The 19,895-nt window shown below is 29.9% G+C and overlaps 1 protein-coding gene across 1 annotated transcript; it reads right to left on the bottom strand.

Moving 5' to 3' along the window:
* Positions 1-9,406: 9,406 nt before the first annotated feature.
* LOC129870621 (protein JASON-like) lies at positions 9,407-14,967 on the bottom strand. The gene is made up of 7 exons (XM_055945444.1): positions 14,603-14,967; positions 12,684-12,735; positions 12,478-12,575; positions 11,185-11,426; positions 10,030-10,843; positions 9,860-9,942; positions 9,407-9,668 (listed from the first exon to the last, which is right to left on the bottom strand). The coding sequence occupies exons 1-7, from the start codon at positions 14,705-14,707 to the stop codon at positions 9,590-9,592; spliced, it is 1,473 nt and encodes a 490-aa protein (XP_055801419.1). The 5' UTR covers positions 14,708-14,967; the 3' UTR covers positions 9,407-9,589.
* Between the last annotated feature and the right edge of the window lie 4,928 nt (positions 14,968-19,895).

Here is a 19,895-nt window from a genome sequence, read left to right as displayed (position 1 = left end):
TCGTGGATATTTGAATATACTGTTGTGATATGAGTTATGATTTGTTAATATTATCATTCCATCATTGTATTTTACATGGTCATTGCCTATTTGCATTGGTTCTGATACTTTGAGATATAATTTGATTTGATGATTATGCCGAAGGGAAATAGTTCCGGCAAGAAATGATTTATGCCGATGGAAAATAGTTCCGGTGAGAAATGATTTATGCCGAAGGAAAATAATTTCGGCGAGGCAGAAGGAAAATGGTTCCGGTGGATACATGGTCCATGTATGGCCCCCATGAGTTCCGGCTTGCTAGTCAGCGGATGTGTATCATTTAGGACAGACATGCATCACTATATGTGACATTGCATTGCATCATACATCTTTGCCAGTTTTGACTATTTTACCCCTGTTATCTCCTTGATCTGTATTATTGATTGTTGAGATCCTATGTGAATACCTGAGTTGTACTGTTGTGGAGGCTTATATGTATATTTATATTATGCTGTTAGAGCTGTTAGACTGGACTGATTTCCGTGCAGGTTGTAGTCTGGGGGTTAGATGGTATGACAGGAGTATGTGTGTCTTATTAGCTTAGCTTAGCCTTAGTTGTTCGCTTGCTGGGTACCGTGTCAGTGGTACTCACCCTTGCTATCTACACTTGTGTAGGTTCTGAGCCTGGATAGTGATCCCGTTATCTCATCTTTCATCTGTGGCGGCTTACTGAGGAAATTCGAGAGGTAGCTGTTGATGCCGACCAACTTTCCTATTCCTCTTTATCTTTTACTTTGATTTATTTGAGATACACAGGTTGAGACTTGTATTTTCTTCAGTATTTTATATTAGAAGGCTTGTACATATGACAACCAGTCCATGGGGAAATTTTGTAATTATTAAGATTTCCTCTTTTGACATTTAAATTGCTTATTTTAAACTGTTTCCTCTTTTATTTCCACATTTAGTGGGTTAGGTTGACTTGTCCGATGAAAAATGATAAGTGTCATCACACACGAATTTCGGATCGTGGCAACTTATCACCCCTATAAATATATTCAACTTCACCACCACTGTCTACACCTCCACCGTCATTATAATTATACCCTTTATTATTACTGCGGCAAATTCATACTACCAACATTCTCCACTGTCACAACTAGAACCACTATCAACAACATCGTCAACTATCACACATTCTTCAACCACCATCACCATCACCACTGCTACCACCAAAAACTAACATCAACAACCTCTACCATCACAACTACACAACCACCACGACCAATTACCACTCTCATCAGCAACTACAAAACTCACGGCTTCCACTATCACAATTATCTCTGCCACCATTGCTAGTTACTATTACAGCTACCAACGCAACCGCCATTACAAATCATCTCCACCATCACTAGCGAACATAAAGTATTTTTTTAAAAAAATCAAATAATGATTTTATATTTATATATCTTTATAATTATAATATTTAACAAATTTTTGTTTGAATGGTATATTTATTATGTTTAAAACAAATAAATTATGCATATTCAGATGTTGAAAAATAAAAAATGATCTTAATCATTCAGTGTTCAAATTTTGAAACAACATCTTCATCATTCATATGCATATTCAAATTCAAATATATATCTTAATCTTAATGCAAATGAATGAAACCTAAATCAACTTGCGCCAGGAATAAAACCTAAATCAACTTACTCGGCGCAAAGTCAAATTAATCAGGCTAATATATCTTGAATATAGAATGATTAAATTTAAAAATGTAAAAGGCAAATTGAAGATGAAATAGAAGTTGAAAGACAAATTATGAAAGAGTTGAGTGATTGTTTTCTCCATTATTTTGGACGTGGAAAAGATGTAAACTTGCACATCGATTGTGATAGGCTTTTTATCAGCTTATTATATGATTTATCGACAAGAAGACATAACACGTACTACTATATTAAAGTACATGATTGTCTATTTTTCTTGACACTTACTTAAACCTAATTTTTGTGACAATAGTATAACAGCAAAAAGTATTAAGAAGTGAACAAGAACTTATTTAGGTCGTGAGTCATCACTAACATAATGGCAGAACCAAAAATTTTTCTATAAATTTAAAAATTTAAAATATGAAGAAGTAAACATCAGAAGATTTATACATACACATATTTGTGAATTTTTTAATATATGTATATGGTCTCATTTATTTGAACCTAACAATATATATATATATATATATATACGCAGAAGCTTTTGTTCGATATATATAATAAATTGGGGGGAACATTCAAGACCTAATGTATATGTATATACCAACATGGATTGTGGCTGGTAGGATGGTTGGGATTCCTTCATTTTTTAATCAGAGGTTTTGAGTTTGAGCTTTGGTATGGAAAAAATGTTATTGGAAGAGGCGCTCCGAAAAATGAATCCTGCAATGTGCGAATTCAAATTAATCAGATTCTAATGCAAATACTAGACGTTGAGGTAAAAAAGAAGAAGAAGAAGGCCTAATGCATATAGAGTCTGCTTACCTAATTATTTTAGTACGATCTTTAAGTGATTTGATAGTGTAAAAAAATGTTCATAATCATGTATAAAATTATGAAGAATCAAAATGTTAAAAAAGAACGAGATAAACTTAAAATCACATGAAAGGAATTTCTCTTGAAAAACCTAATATCTAAGTATTACATAAAGCAAATATCTCCTTTTGTCTTGAAATATCACACAGTCACCATAATCAAAATATGATCATTGAACTTTGTGCAAGTATCATATCAAAATTTAGCGTATATTAGTTGAAAAATAGTTTAATGACTTCCATAATACTTAGATAAAATTGAGGATCTTTTAATTATAAAAAATAATTTAATAACTTTGATACAATGCAATAAAATAAAATTGAGTGACCATTTATATATAAAAGTAACCTTTTAATTGTATTATTATTGAAAAGAATATCTAAATATTTGACCTTAGCTCATGAAGAGAAAGGAGAAAGGAGAAAAGCACTTGAGAACTGGTATAGTGGTAAGAACGCAATACATGATGCATATGTTAGATATATTTTTATCAATTGAAATTACTTTGTTGTTGATGAAAACTTGATATCGAAAAGGACGATAAAAAGATAAAGGTTATTATTCATCGAGTTTTAAATCGTGTGTCATTGACTCTTGAGAATTTTTGAATTATAAAGACGGGAATGAGAAAGAAGAAATTAGTAAGAGGTGCATTCATTTTATATAACAATGTACCTAGTATAACTCCATAAAGTGAGGTATGAATAGAGTAGAGTGTACACAGATTGATCTTACTCTTATCTCAGAGATAGAAAAACTATTTCCGATCAATTCTCGAATCAAGAAAAATTAATTTAAAAAATGATGAAAGTGGAAACATCAAAATATTTTTAATCCATTTTATATAAGAAAAAAAAGAAATATTCCTCAAGTCATTGCCCGTAAGAAATTGATAGACAAATTGGATATTTCAATACTTTTAAAACCAAACAAAGCCGGATATTAAATTAATATCTGTAATAATATGCTAAAAAGATATTTTAATTCTCATGCAATAAACATAAATATAAATAAATAGATTAGCCTCAGGATTTTGGTCTAGTAATAAGAAAGTAACACCATGATGTGGATTGTGTATATGTTATGAATTCAAACATAAACACCGATTTTATATACGAAGAAAATTTGAAATATAAACAAGTAAACATATAAAAAAATCAAGAGAATTCAATATATGATAAAAAATCAAGAGAATTCAATATATGATATATGTGCATTAAAAAAAATTGACCTATATATGCAGTGTAATTATGCGATGAAAGGTTGTTAATTGATACCTCATAGACAAAAAGTGACTTTGCGTGATTGAGTCAATATTTTCACTAAAGAAATTTTAAATAAAAGTAGATACGTGAAGAGGTCAAGATAATTCAACATTTATGTATACATAAAAGATAATTTTGACCAATATACCGCCCATGGGATGTGCTAGTGTAAAACTTGGATATATTAAGTTGAGATAGGTAGGATATGAATCATATGATGGGTACTTTTATAAAGTGGAAAAGTGTTGGGCTTTTTAGGTAAAAAGGAAATGTATATCACATTCAATCCATTTTTAAAACTAAGACAAGGCCATGACTACTTCCATTTTTCCTTCAATTACCACTTTGTAGTTTTTTGATATTTGGTAATCGAAAATTTATTGGTTTAATTAAATTTAAGTTCGCATCAGGTAAATCTATTAAGGTGTAAAACACTTTCTATAAAAAATTCTCCATTTTTGTATCTCAAAATCAAAATATGTGATTAAGGATCGAAAAATTTCAGCCATTTCACTACACTTTCTTGGTCGTCACTAGGGGTATGACAAACTAGGGAATTAGGTTGAATTAGAATGGATTATGATGGACCAAGCTAATAAATGGATAAGTCATTAACCGTCTTAAAGTTTAATAAGACTGAGATGAGTTAGATTAAGATGAGCCAAATAGTGAGTCATAATTTAACTATCAAACTCTTACCAAGTTTTAATTTGGTTATTTGTTTTCTTATACTTTATTTAATTATCTATTTTCTCATTATTATCGCTATACAAACATGTTAAATAAATAATTTTTTTTTCATGGATCAATTTGAGGCTACATTCTAGCCCAACTTTTATCATCTCTAATTATGACTTTACATTTTCCCACTATAAAATGGATAACTAATCCATAGTCAATCTCAACATTTAGTCCAAGTCCAACCAAATATTTAGGCAAAATTAATGTGAATGGAGATTTTAGTCCCAAGTCCAACTAAATATTTAGGCATAATTAATGTGAATGGAGATTTTAGTCCCAAGTCCAACCAAATATGTAGGCATAATTTTCAAAGCGAATAAGCAAATATAAAAAAGGGCAGCCCGGTGCACTAAAGCTCCCGCTATGCGCGGGGTCCGGATAATTTCTCACCACTAATATATAGCTATATTTACGTGGGCCACGTTTGATTTTGTATAAGGGAGTATAATTCGATTTTAACCAATTATACAAACTATACTTTCTTTCTTTCCATAATCTCTTTAATTCACTCAACACAATCAGATTTCAAACTTTAAAACTTTTCACCTTTTCACCTTTTCCTCTCAAATCTTACTTCTAGATTTTTTGGCCAACATTTGTGCAGTTTAATTTTTTTTTTTTTAAGTTCTGGCGATTTCAATCTTCTTTTGTGATTTGTATTTGTATATGACTCTTATTTCTTTTGATTTTTCAGTAAAAAAAACGTTAGATACAATCGAAATCATGGATGAACGCAATAAATTTTGTAGGGTTTTAGTTAAAAAGAGATGAACAAAAGAAGGATGTTTCAAGCAAGTTTAATAAAGAAACCGAAAGCAAAAGAAATAGTATCTAACAACACTGAATAAAAAACGTTTGAAGAAGAAGATGATGAATCTGGGTCAATGGACCAAGATGATGGTGAAGAAATTGAGATATTTTGTATAATTTATAAACATATCAAAAAATTAGGTTGTCACACAATTCAAATTACTATTATATATATAAAGTCATTTTTGACATGTTTATTTAGGAAGTTAAATTTATCTTTCTTTGTTTGGTAGAAGTCATATTTGGTAAGAAATTCTAATGAGATACAATCTCGTGATTTATGAGATTGTTTTTCTTTTTTCACAATCGAAATTACCATCCATTTTCCTCAAAAATAAAATAATTGAAAGCCAAATTGTATAAATTATTAAATGTACGCAAAATATACAAATGAAAATACCTATAGCAAAGCTATGGAGCGTAATTAGGCAAACTATAGCTACGGAGGCTAAATAAATTTTTTCTCTTAGCTATTTATGAAATTTAATAAGGAAACAAAAGAGCATTCTGTTATTTGTTGAGATCAATTCTTAAATAATGTTAGTGAAACATGTATTATACTACCTTTTAGGGGTACAATAATGTTAGAAATTTAAAATTAGTAACAAAAAGTACAACACATATCCCTATATTTTATAAAAGGGTCAATAACATTTGATTAGTTATTAGTAGTAAATTCTAATTTTAATTCTTGTGATATTTGACTAAACAAATTTAATTTTCAATCAATTGAAATGTTCACTTTTGATTCCTTTATCCATAACTATTCACAAATTTACCATTTTTATTAACAGTTTTAATACTTTATACATGTATTATATTATTACTAGAATCACGTCTCGCTGCTATCCATTATCAATAAAAAGGATTTCAACATGCTTGCTCAGAAAAAAAAAGAATCAGACCCACACGTGAAAAAGTCTACAATGAAAACATAAGTAATTAAACTATACTATTTCTAAATTTTGTAACTTGAACAAATACTTATATTGTTCATCCAAGAAACTCATAATCCATCATTGATCACTTCCTTTTGGAAATTATGTAGATCATCCTTTTGAAACTTTCAACTTGACATAAAATCCTTAAGGTTCCTTCTTGATTGTAGCCAACCTCATTAGCAGAAAAATCAAGCAAAGATATAACATAAGGATGCTTAATCAACTTCATAGGAATCAAGATTTTCTCCATTACTTCTTCATGATCTCCAACAACAATAGGGACATACCCTTTTCTAATTGTTTCATCTTTTTCTTGAATATCATAATCACTTCTTAATCTCACATAATTAAAAGAACATGTGAGTTTCTTTACTCTAATTAATCCTACTAATCTCATGCTCACAACTCTTATGGCCATTGATAATTGGCTTTGTAAACTCAAGTTTTTTTGTTTGTTTGTATGGTTATATTTCAATATAGCATAAGATCTATTTATACCCTCTTGTATATAAAGATGTGAATGTGGAATTAGTCTTTTTTCTTGACTAACACACCATTTAATTAATCGATTATGTCTAACAAACCTTGATAAGTTATTAATTAACTTATAAAATACAAAGCTTTTACTAATTGTTAAAAAAGAGGGGCAGTTTTTATGAATCATCAATAGTGGATGGATCAATCACTTAATTAATATACGAATTTTGAAGCATTTTTTATTTTTCGATTTCTCTTAGAATCGATTATATAAGGCCAAGCTTTGAATATACAAAGCTTTGAGTTTTTTTTTTTTTTTAAAAACAGTTTTGGTGAATCATCAATATTTGATGGATACATCACTTAATATATGAATTTCGAAGCAGTTTCATCAACTAAAATACTAAAAAAATTAAGCTTTAATTTCTTAAATAATTACAAATTATTGAAGAAAGAAGTAAGATTAAAAACTCAATAGTTTTATTATTGCCACTCATTATATTATGGAATTACTTTGAGTAAGTTATTTTGACTGGATACATGGATCAGAACAAAAAATGATAAGTCATAGTATTTTTATTTTTATTTTGTTGTATAACTATCTAGTATCAGTGGAACTATTAATTTAGATTTGAACTGCGTAAGGCCTATTATGAAGAAAAATGCTCCTTTGTCTTTACTCTGTGTGGGGGTGGGGGGTGGGGGTTTCTCCATTTCTTCTAACATCTCTGGTTAACGCTAGAGGGATTCTATCCAATTAACCACGTTCCTCTAAGAAAGTCGGTGTAATTCCATTACTATTAAAAATTATTGTTTTCTCATTGAAATTCATCACTGAAAAACATTTAGCGGTTATTTTTACAAATATTTTGATTGAATAAGTGAAAAAATAAAAAATAGTAGTGTTTTTACACTGAGAAATTAGAAAGCTTCTCAGTATTTCAATGAGAATCTGTTTTCCACTATTTCAGTGAACTGATTCGATGAAAAATGTCATGTTTTATAACGCAAACTTTTTACTATTCGCAATAGGAAAAGTCTCTTTCTAGTAGCGCACAAGTAGGGCTTGAAAATTTGAAAAAGGGTAAAATGTTCGCAACCTTACTTTCACTTTTACAAGATAGAGAAACTATTTTCGATTGACCCTTAATAACCTTTTTTATTTATTCATATTAGAAACCGACAATATAAACTAGCTCACAGTCGCAGATAAAAGATAAATTAGTATGATAGTCTTCTAACTTCAACAGCATTGTAACTTGTAAGTCTGCAGTCATATTTAGTTGTTGATAACTTGGTATAAAATAATACATACTATTAGCAATTTAACTTGTATCTTACAAAATAATCTTTGAAAAAGCAATAATCTCATTTAATTGGCTTAACTATATAATATAAGTTATTTGGTTAACCAATCTAGCGCTCTTATTTTATGTTTCTGTCATGCGTAGGTGTCAATCATTCAGAGCTCTACTATCTATACTTTTCTACTTAGTTTACTTTACATTTGAATGGGAAAAAATTAACCATTTTCAAAATTCAGAATTTTAAAAATTATATCATTTTGACTATAGTATATATACCACTAGTAATTAATTACTATTATAATAATAGTGATTTGAATTGTGTGACCACCTTAAAGAGTCAGAAGATGTATAATTGTATTCATTTAATTATGTCCTCAAAATTATTATGAAACACAACAAGATCAAATATCATGAGAATAATTTAAAAAGATCATAATTTGTGACACCAAATTGATATGTGAAAATGAATAAATTTAAGATATTTATTCTCATTTAGTTAAAATATTTGATCAAGCATGTTTAACGACCTAAATTATTTTTCTCATTAGAATTGACACCAAACTTTAAGTTTGTATTACATATGCATTATTACTATTGCACTAAACATGCTGGATTATCATGTATTGAAATTTTGATAAGAAGTAATTTGTAATTATGTGCCTTCACTATTATTATGAATAATTAATTTCTTCACTCATTTTTAGATAAAGAGGGAAAGGTCAAGGCTCAAGTGTCCCTTATAACTTGCCAAACGACACTTGACAATAGAGGCACACGAATGCAAGATATATTCAATTGTTCATTTCATATATTTATAGGGAAAAAAAACATTGAGCGATTTTTTTCTCCTTAAATTTTTACATTAATTTGAAAATTCTTGGTAAGTTAATGATATTTCTTATTAGAATTGAGAGGTGATCACCCCGCTTGTTTTAGTCTCAAATAAGGTGCATTGAGGTAAACATACTGGACTGAACCTCTCTTCACAAGAGAGCACTAGGTCTAACACCGAAAGACTGCACCATTATTAGTTATTATTTCTATAGAAATTAGACTGCTTATGTTGGTTGATAACTGAGACATCAAATGGCAACAAGTTAGGCCCCAAGGTACTAATACTACTTCAGTACTCAAAACACATTACAAACCTACCTATAAGTCCATAACGGGTGTTTACATCAAATTATTTAGTGAATTGCGAATATATATCATTTAGCCATGGTTAAAGTTCATCAATTTATATGACTAAACAACCACATTTACAACGTATAGAATGACAGTAAACTCACAATTCATTCAAAGGATTGTTCAAGCTTTCATCAGAAATGAAGAAAACACATGAATTTGTCTGTGTAAAACAGTTGAGTCTGAGAAGCAACTCAGCTCAAAGGAGGCAAAAATCATGAAATAAACCATGAATGTGTTTCTAAATGATGGAAACGAAACGAGACTGAATGAGAAATTTCAATCAGAGATGATGATTAGCGCACTTGGGATGTAGCAGTATTTGATTCCTCAGCTTCATTAACAGCTATTGGTGGCGTCCCACTGTGTTGCGTCCTGTAAATCAGATAAACAACCTCAGGATTGATTAGCTAATCTTGAGAGAAAAGCTCATTGATTCAGAAATATACTGAATTTTAATCTAACATCAATCGTAAACTGCTTTTCACACCAATTCTAGATCAAAGAATCGAAACACAATGAAGACAGATAAATAAAAGAGCACATATAAGTTTCAGTTATTATACCTTTGTGAAATATTTGTTTCTTCAGACAATGCCTTCTCCAGTCTCTCCTCAAATGGCGTTGCATGCCAACTAACTTTTTGATCCTAAGAAGTCCCAAAGTCATCAGTTTTTATTTGTTGAATTATATAGCTGAGTAAGTGAAATGAGTAAAAGACGAAAGCATGGCAAACCTCTTTGTACTTGTTAGTAGAATTTGGAATCCCGTTTCCATCCCACCATTTAGGAGATAAACGTGAAGTTTCATCATCATTCCAATGAGCAGCAACCAACCCGATGATAGGTCTATCTCTAGGAGTTCTGCCATAATGAACTTTTTCTCCATAAACAGGACCAAAATGCTGCCTACTCTGCACTTGATTGATTGAAGGTGGTTTTGAGTCTTTATTAGCTGCACTTTCTCCGAATCCAGACATTTCCAGTTCTGAAATACGGGTTGCCTCTTCAGGCCTTTGATCAGAATCTGTTGTGTGACTGGACAATAATCTAGAATTGGAATCTTGAGTGGAGTAAGAATCTTCATCTGACAATTCCTTCAACTGTGAGGCATCATCCACGGGGTTTAAAACGGGATACACATACTGAGATCTGATCCGTGCAGTTTTAGCTATTCCCATGCGGTCCAAATATGCTGGAAAAACGGTTCCAGGTGTTTGCATCTCATCAGTTAGCTTTAAGGGGGTTGGGTAAGGTGAATACTTCGATGCATTGTAGTTGCCTGATGATTCAGATTGTTCGGAGCTATGACTGGTTTCAGATGAAATACATTTTGATGACATTGAAGATAGATCCGACTCGCTTTCAAAATGAACAGATCGGTATCTGTACTGGGCAGTAGGAGCAGTGATTGGTGAATCTGCTGAAGCCTTATTATCATTAAGAGTCAGATTAGCTTTAACCTCAATGGATATTGGAGTGCTAGAATTCTCACTGCCATGGATGAAGCTCTTAGATAAACTTTGATCACTTTGTCCATCCGTTAAACAACTACAGAAATATAACAACACATTAAATGGCTGTTAATGTCTTTACATTAGGGAAACATGAGATGTTAAATGGCTAGGTGTATATATATTCAGAGTGAAACAAACCGGAATAACAAAAAGTGGATCAGTATATGCTATGCATTCTTTAGTAAATAAAAGCAATATTTCTTGCAAAATCCAAACATGAATTCAGTTCGAGAGATAGGACCTGAATAGGAGAGCCAAAACAAATGTCAATTTATGCACAATTTAATGCTACATTTAGTTCTAGAGAAGAAATGATATCTAAGAATATCATTTAATCAAACTTTTCTAGCCATGTTTTTGAGGTTAGAATTCCACCTGCTAGCCGTATGCACTAAGGAACCAGAATGAGTCTTTACTCCATCAATCTTGACAGGTGTGGGCTGATCAGGTAACGAATTCAAGTTGAGCTTCTGATATGTTGTATCAGAGGGCCATGGATTGAATTTTAAAGGCTCAACTTCTTCCATTGGAGCTGACAGGTCTTTGCTTTTGATTGAGAAGTTCCGAATTTCAGCAGGAGTCTCAGGCAAGGTTCCACAAGCTTTGAGAAACTTGGCCTACAAAATTGAAGTGGATAAACTATGTAATCAAGCAATTCTCAAATAATAGCATTACCTCCCAAAGCCAAAAAGAAAATTTTTGAGGTCCTTGTATAAATAGTAAACCATTAACAAATCAAAAAGTACAACTATGGTACAATACACAGACATTCAACTGACTTTTAGTATCGTACTCCATGTTGCATCTTGTTTCTATCAGCAGAATAATCACTAGCTATTGGTTTTCACTAAATACTTAAATTCATCTTCCCAAAGTTGACATGATGAAGCTTAAACAGCCAAATAAGCAGGTAAGGTAAATCTTACCAAGCCTCAGTGTCAACAAAATATATCTAGCTGCTTAGTGAATGATCCAGAATGATAGATCAATAGATTGTATATACCAAAATAGGACATCGACAAACAGAAAAAGCTAACATAACAGGAAGCTCGGACTATTTTAACAAAGATTTAAATGTAAAGACAAAATTCATCATCTGCTAGATAACTTGAATGCTTTCTTTATTTCCAGACATCTTTGCAAGTATTTCCAAGTGGAACTATCATATGCTACATAACTTTGACCACAGCGGCTTTATAGATGCTCTTAAAGAGTGACAGCATATTTATTTCTGGATTCTTGCTACAAGAACATCCTTGGTGTAGGTTTCAATCAGAATAACTTTTATGCAGGTGAAATGTCACTAAATAAAATCTCTGCTTTGTAATTGGTGAAACTATGGGGTATGGAAGAAACTCCAACACCATTTTTTCCTGTTTTACTTGGAGAAGAGATATGAAAATATACATTCATGCAGTCAACTTAGTTTGACTTACAATTGATATGAAAAATAAGAATAGGATATTAGTGCACTTTTCATCTTAAGATAAGAAGAAAACACAAAAAGACAATGTTTTACACATAAATTTCTCTATTCATCTGTATATAATCCCTCAACACTATCGAAATGTGAAGGCATTTTATTACTTCTATCAAACATATCCTCCGTTTTGCATATCTCAAAATATATAATTCATATCATAACCATAAAATTCCAAGAAAGCCAACCTGATTCCGAAGCTCATTTGTGTCCATCAGTGGCATTGGTGTATCCGAACTCTGATTCTCCACTTCTTTGCAGCCCAAAGTTTTGATCTCGTCATTTTCTGAAATCAACATTGTCAAAAACATATGAACTTGAGCATAATTAATTTCCCTTCTCAGAAACAACACTCTAATTTAGTTGCCAATAATATGATAAATTGAAAAGATACCTTCAGTAAAAAGTGAAGATAATGGACTTCTATTGCGAGACACCAAATGTTCCTGATCAAGCAACAAAAACAATCAAAATATATAGGATAAAAATAATAAAGAAAACTCAAGCTCCTCGCCAGTTATGTGCTTCTTTCAGTAGATATTTGGAAGACAGCATACAATTGAAAATTGCAGATTTCACAAACGTAAATAACATGAACTATCAACAATAGTTGAATCTTTACTATCTAGCAGACCAAAAATTACGTCTTCGAAATTAATGAATAATTCCAGTATCTGATTCTTTATCTATAACTAGCAGCAGATTAGTTCTTTTAACAGACTATAAATCACGAACCTATTAATCAAAATTAACAGTAAATAGCTTCTTCATTCTCTCTTTTTCTTACAGATTTCATCAGCAATAAAACATCACTTCAAGCTAAGCAGCAAAAACAAATACTTCGTAATAAGAATGAAAAAACAACTAATCGAAAAATTCCGCTGCAATTGAGTAAGACAGCTGCTTCTTTGCTCTTTTACAGCGAACTCCTACTCCGAATTGATCAGAATATGAAGTAATCGAAATATCAAATGATTATTTTCTGAATCATTTTATACTTCTTCGAAATCTACCAGATTAAACTACAATTTATTGCTATATTTGGTACTGGATCTGGAGCCTCCATACCCCTCCAAAAATCAAGTTCTTCATATGGCTCCTAACACATGGGAGACTCCCCACCAATTCCTTCCTCAATCATATAGGTTTAAACATCAAGCCAAACTGCAAATACTGTGATTATGCCCATGAAGATATTGATCACATATTTTTCAGCTGTCCTAAAGCCTCTACATTCTGGAACCACTTGGCCAGCTGCAGCACTCCCTCCTTTACATTGGATTCCACTGTCATCACACCCACCAATATGAGACAGATTTGGAACAGCCTCAAGGACAAACCCTATAACAAATGGATTACCTGGGGAGATGTTCTACCCTACTCTCTCTTCAGAGACCATAGAGGGAATTGGATCACAGGGTTCATACAACACTGTGCCCACACTACCCCCGGACCAGCCGAATTATTAGCCATCCTTTATGGACTGAGAATTGCTGTAAATAGAAACCTTAAACCTCTCATTATTAATACTGACTCTATGGAAGCCATTTCAATGATCTTAAACAACAACATGCCCTTCACTAACATCATCTTAGAGTGCAGGTATCTTATGCAGGTGCAGGAGGAACCAACAATTGAACACATCTACAGAGAGGAAAACAGGTTGCAGACAAACTAGTTAAGGAAATAGCTGAAGAGAACTGCAGAAATTTTGATGCAATTGTGTTTGAAGCCCCACCATCTTCCATGGCGGACTACCTAGCTTTAGATAACTCTGAAACTACGTTCACTACAAAAGTTTTCTGTTGCAATGGTCGTATAACAGACCAATAAGTGGGGAACCCCCCACCACTTTTGTATTAAACTCATATTAATATTAAATATATCTAATCTTTATAACCAAAAAAAAAAAAAAAAAAACCGAACTGAATCGCAATCAAAATACACGCAGAAAATCAAAAAAAATTATAGCATGAGAAAAACTTAGCAGGAGCAGATTAAAATACTACAATTTATCCTATATCTGGTACTTTTATCACTTCATATAAAAACAACAGCTAATCCAAAAATTCCGTTGGAACGCAGCTGCTTCTTTGCTCTTTAACAGCACTACTCTGAATTGACAGAATATGAAGTTATTTTCTGAATCATTTCATAGTTCTTCAAAATCCGCCAGGTTAAACTACAATTTTATCCCTAATTTTCTATAACTAGCACTTTTGTCACTTTGACATGAACCAAACAGAATCAGAACCAAATCACACACAGAAAATTCAAATAAAATTTTTTTAAAATACAGCATGAGAAGAAGACCTTAGCAGGAGTAGATTGCGAGACGCGATTCGATTCCGAATTAGAACCAGGTGTACAAGGAAGCGTAACATCCTTGATTTTGAAACAGCCAAATAAACAAGCCATGACCAAGGCCACTACCACCACAGAGTTATAATCTCTCAACTGATCACGATTTCCTCTGATCACTACTACTACTACTACTATTAATAAACAGAAAATTATTAAAAATCATCATCAATGACAATCCGAATAATCATCTGCATTTATTGATTGATTGATTGATCGATTGCGAAACTGCAAATTCAAAGTTTCAATCCCAAAATCAGCTAAGATTTCAATTCACATTGCTTGCGATTCAATTCATAAATTTGGAGTTTTAAGGGATGTGAGGTGAACAGTCGCTGTATATTAAAATTGGCTCTAATGGGTTTAAAGTTTTTGAAAATTTGAACTGGATTTTATATGACACGTGTCAATATGTGCTTGGTAAGTACGTCAGGATTTACCCCGGTTTTAAAAACCGATAATAACAATTTTGTTCCCTTAATTATCGATAAATTTTAATGTTATGACTAAACCTTTATTAACCTTCTACTTTCTTTTTTAGTAGAGAGAGAGAATATTCTGGTATATTCTACGTATCTTTAATTTAAGACTATATTCAAAAGTTTTACTAATTTATTTTTTAAAATTATATGTCAAGTCAAAATAAGACAAATAAATTGAAAGAGAAAAAGTAATATAGTTGGATACTTTTGCAACAAAAACATACAATCTCATAAGTGACTGATGAATACTTTGAGAACTTATAATATTTTAAATATAGATAATAGTACAAACTTAATTAACATATTATATAATATACATGGGTAATTGTATGATATTATGGTTAATAATGCACTCAAAGATTATTAGTTAATCAAACATTATCTTATTTTTCTTATCGATAGTAGTATTAATATACGTTCTCCAATATTTCTTGTTTTTTCTTTCTTATTGATTTGAATATGATTTATTTGATTTGATGATTTATTGCGATAATAATTTTTCTATTTTTACAAAGTAATAGCAAAATTGCGTATATACCATCTTCTGTGGACCCCAATGGATTACTTGAGCATGTTGGTGTTATTGTTACAAGAAAAAAGATCAAAAATGGATATTTTAAGTAATTAAAGATTAAATGGGGTTGCCAAATATTACTCAGATCAAAATCATAATTTATCAATATTTAAAGGGGTAAAATTAAAAATTCTCTTTTTTTTAATTAAATTTTTTAGGTTGTAAGACAGTCATTAATTGGTTTTGAATGTTTGTAACTGTAGATCCCCATGGCATAGAAAAATTTGAAAATTTCAAATTTTAGAGGAGGGAAGTACTCCTTGAATATATTAAAAAAGAATTGTCTTTTTTAAAAAAAAAATTATGTAAATTTGGATACTACTCACTAAATTTAGACAAACTGAAGCAAATTTAAAATATTACACCTCACACATTTTCGAAAATAAAACAAAATGCTATGGTACTTGCTCAATTTTATTTTAAGTTAAAGTGTTTAATATTCAGGTAGTACATTTTTTAATATCCTCCTCAAAACAAAAAAATGTACTATCTGAATATTAACACCTTAACTTAAAATAAAATAGAGCAAGAACCATAGCATTTTGTTTTATTTTTGAAAATGTGTGAGTTGTAATATTTTTAATTTGCTTCAGTTTGTCTAAATTTAGTGAGTAGTATTTATATATATTGATTTGATGTAAATATTTAGTATTCTTTTATCGAATAAAAAGAGAGAGTAAATCATTCTGATTCATGTCAGATCTACACCAATATTTTTTGTCTCGCCGTTAAAAATTGTGGTGGAATAAATGAGCATAATGTCTTTATTCTTGATTAAAGGTTGCCGATTTGAGCTATATGAATTTATTTTTTTAATTAAGAGTAGTGCAACGTCCTTTAATGACCTTATATAATGCAGTTCAAATTAGTTGAAATATATATCGAGTTAGAAACTAAATAAATTTGTTTTCTCACATGACTAAAATGGAAAAGAATATCAAAACTCAAATGGATATAGATTGATGAATTTGCTAAGAATGTTAATGTTACACATTTGACAATGGAATGTCAAGCTTATATTAAAAATTAATTAATGGATTAAAGCAAGTTTGTGAATAAACTTAAAAAGTTCAATATTTACCTAATTCTTTTGAGCTTCGTTCTTTGCACCAGTTGACAAATAGATTTGGTGGTACCAAATATTTGGAAAAAAAAGGGTTTAAAAAATATAATTTATTCATGAATAGACTCGTATAAATTCTTAAAATTATTATTTTTTATTTAATGTTCAAAATTTATATTAAAGTTCTGACTAATTTAAATTTACTGATATGAAATTTAAAGCGAAAGTATTTCATATTATGATTTTTTTATTTATTACATCATAATCTTATAATAATATGATTTATCAAGAAAAGAATCATTCAAAAATCATGATTTCAAGATATTTTTGAAGAAAGTTTTTTTTTATAATGAAAGGAGCCACATGCTAAACTATAAAGAATAAATAAGAGAATATAACTATTCAACTGTGTGAACATACATCTAAAAAAATTCATTATTTTTTTGTTCTTTTTGCACACATTAAAATGGAATTCCACACAGGGAAATCAAGGATTTGAGTAGAGGTGATCAATCCAGGTGGAAGGGTGAGGGCACGTGCATCCTTCCCCGGACCCCACGCATAGCGGAAGCTTTAGTGCACCGGATTGCCCTTTTAAGTTGTCAATGTGGTTGACAAAACATAGTAGAGGAATGAAAGGATAGAAATTATCACACGTTACTAAAAATATATTTGTACTTCTAATCATTTTTTAATTATAAACGTGTTTTTTTCAGCCTTTTGTTTGCATTTAAGCAAGTCAAATTATACATACCATAAAGTCTATAGCATATTCTATAACTAGCTGTTAATAAACCTAAGGTCAAAATTATTATAGTTGTAATAACATGGAATGCCTTCTTGTAAAAAAAATTTAAAATTAATGATCCATTCTCACGGAGTTAGGCAAGATTCCAATTAATATTTATATCAAAATAATAATTAGACAAAGAAGATATTATTAAAAAATTAATATTTTTTCATTGAATATTCAATAACTATTTTCACTGATATTATGGTTGATATATGTTATCTTCCACGAGTAATAGATATCAAATAGTTAACTTTATCCATTAAAGGTAAAACAAATAAAAAAAAATATTCAATATTTTTGCGTTTACTCAAATTTAAATCTAAACAATCAATATAATTCTAATCAATCATTTTTATTAACTATTAAGAAACACCTTACTGCACATACAATGAAACATCTAATGAGAGTAATGCCATTTTTATTTGAATATCTTTTAACGATTTACTATATCAACATATTGTTATATAAAATATATAATATACATAATATGAAAAATCATTTAATTTTTTTAATCATTATAAAAAAATATGTTGTTATAAATGATGTTATAGAGAAGGTCGGCTCAATTATAAGGTTACTAAAACAATTGTTTGGTGCCCCAAATTTGTTGAGGCCTCTAGCTTTTCTATACATATATAGAAAAAATTCTCATGTATTGTTAGATTTTTTAAAAAAAATTGAAAAATATAATAGTTTTTTACCTTATTCAATGTGGGGATCGTTGTAATAATTGAGAAATGAAATAGTTTTTTTTAGGTAATTGTATTATCCTTTTTCTTACTTGACTACTTATTTTGTTGTGTCATTTATATCCTGATGATAAACATGAACCCACATTATTTTTTATATATTCATCTTTTTCATTTCTCTTTCACTATTTTTATTCTCTTATTATTGAATATCTAAAGTCTCTCAAATGTTCAAACATTTTGCATTTATGCAAAATTTATTGTTGTTTATTTACAAAAAAGATCAAATTTGCTTTTTGATACTCTCCCCGTTCCTTTTTACTTGTCAAATTTGACTTGACACACCTATTAAGAAAACAATAATTGGTATAGTGAGGTTACCATTTTACCCCTATTAATTAATAAAATTTTAAACATATTTACTCACTATATTTTTCAAAGACATGAACTCAATGTTAATAAATTGAGGGTAAAATAGAAAGAAAAAAATTGTCGTTTCTTAAATTATCAAAATTGACAAGTAAAAAGAAAAATCAAATTAGGAAATATTTGACAAATAAATAGGAATGGAGGGAGTATTATCTTCAAATTTCAAGCACTACACCAAGTCAACACTATTTAATATTATTAAATACTATCAACATTATTTCAATATCATTATATGAACTTATCAAATTTTTTAACCAAATTTTATTATTATCATTTTTCATTGAAAATTTATATTATTTATATTTTATTTCATAATATTTGTGTATATCTTACCTTCTTCAGATCTCACTTGTAGAATTATATTGAGTATGTTATTATTATTATTAAATTATATATGTCAATTAAAAAATAAAATTAAAATCTTTTTTATGAAGTTTAGTTTTAGATCCAATATTATTGAGACAATAGTATTTATAAAGAGATCTAACTATATATATATATATATATATATAATGTGAGGTGAGTTGTCAACATCATTTTGCCTTTTAGAGATTATTCAAAGATTACAATAATTGCCTTGTCATTTCTGTTTGGAATGAAGGATTCAAGCCCCTAAATTGCACTGCCTTTTCCACTCTACTTCTATCCATTTATATATTATAAAATAATAATATTCCAGCCGCAATAATTGTAACTAATCTTTATTATATTCGTTTTTTCGTCTTCTTTATTACTTGCATGGGATTTCTACGTAAGTTCATTCAAAAAGGGGTTTGAAAATAGAAAATAGACATTTTGGTAACTACAATATTTTAAGAATAAAGACACTTTCACATTAATAAGTTTGTAGTAATTTCTTGGTTTCGTTTCATTTTATTTGTCTTTCTTTTGACTTATCAAAATAAGATTTTAAGAAATGAGAAAATCTTGTAATTTAATTTTAACCACTGATATCATAAGAATTATTATTTCTAAGGGTGTCATATTTAATATTTATACTTTTCTTATAAATATATATACATAAATATACATGTATATACTTATTTTTAATAGAGACCACGGAGTGGCGTGGTACCCCCTCCAAGCAACATAGATCCGCCCTCATATAAGGTATCAATAATATATGTTTATCAAATAGTTTTGTGATCCTAAACATATTATGAAATGCTAAAATATGAAAGATAATACTAAATAAAAAAAGTACTATACTTTTTG

The sequence above is a fragment of the Solanum dulcamara genome, chromosome 10, assembly GCF_947179165.1.
Source record: "Solanum dulcamara chromosome 10, daSolDulc1.2, whole genome shotgun sequence".
NCBI classification, from domain to species: Eukaryota; Viridiplantae; Streptophyta; class Magnoliopsida; order Solanales; family Solanaceae; genus Solanum; species Solanum dulcamara.
This window is presented reverse-complemented; position numbering and strand designations above follow the sequence as displayed.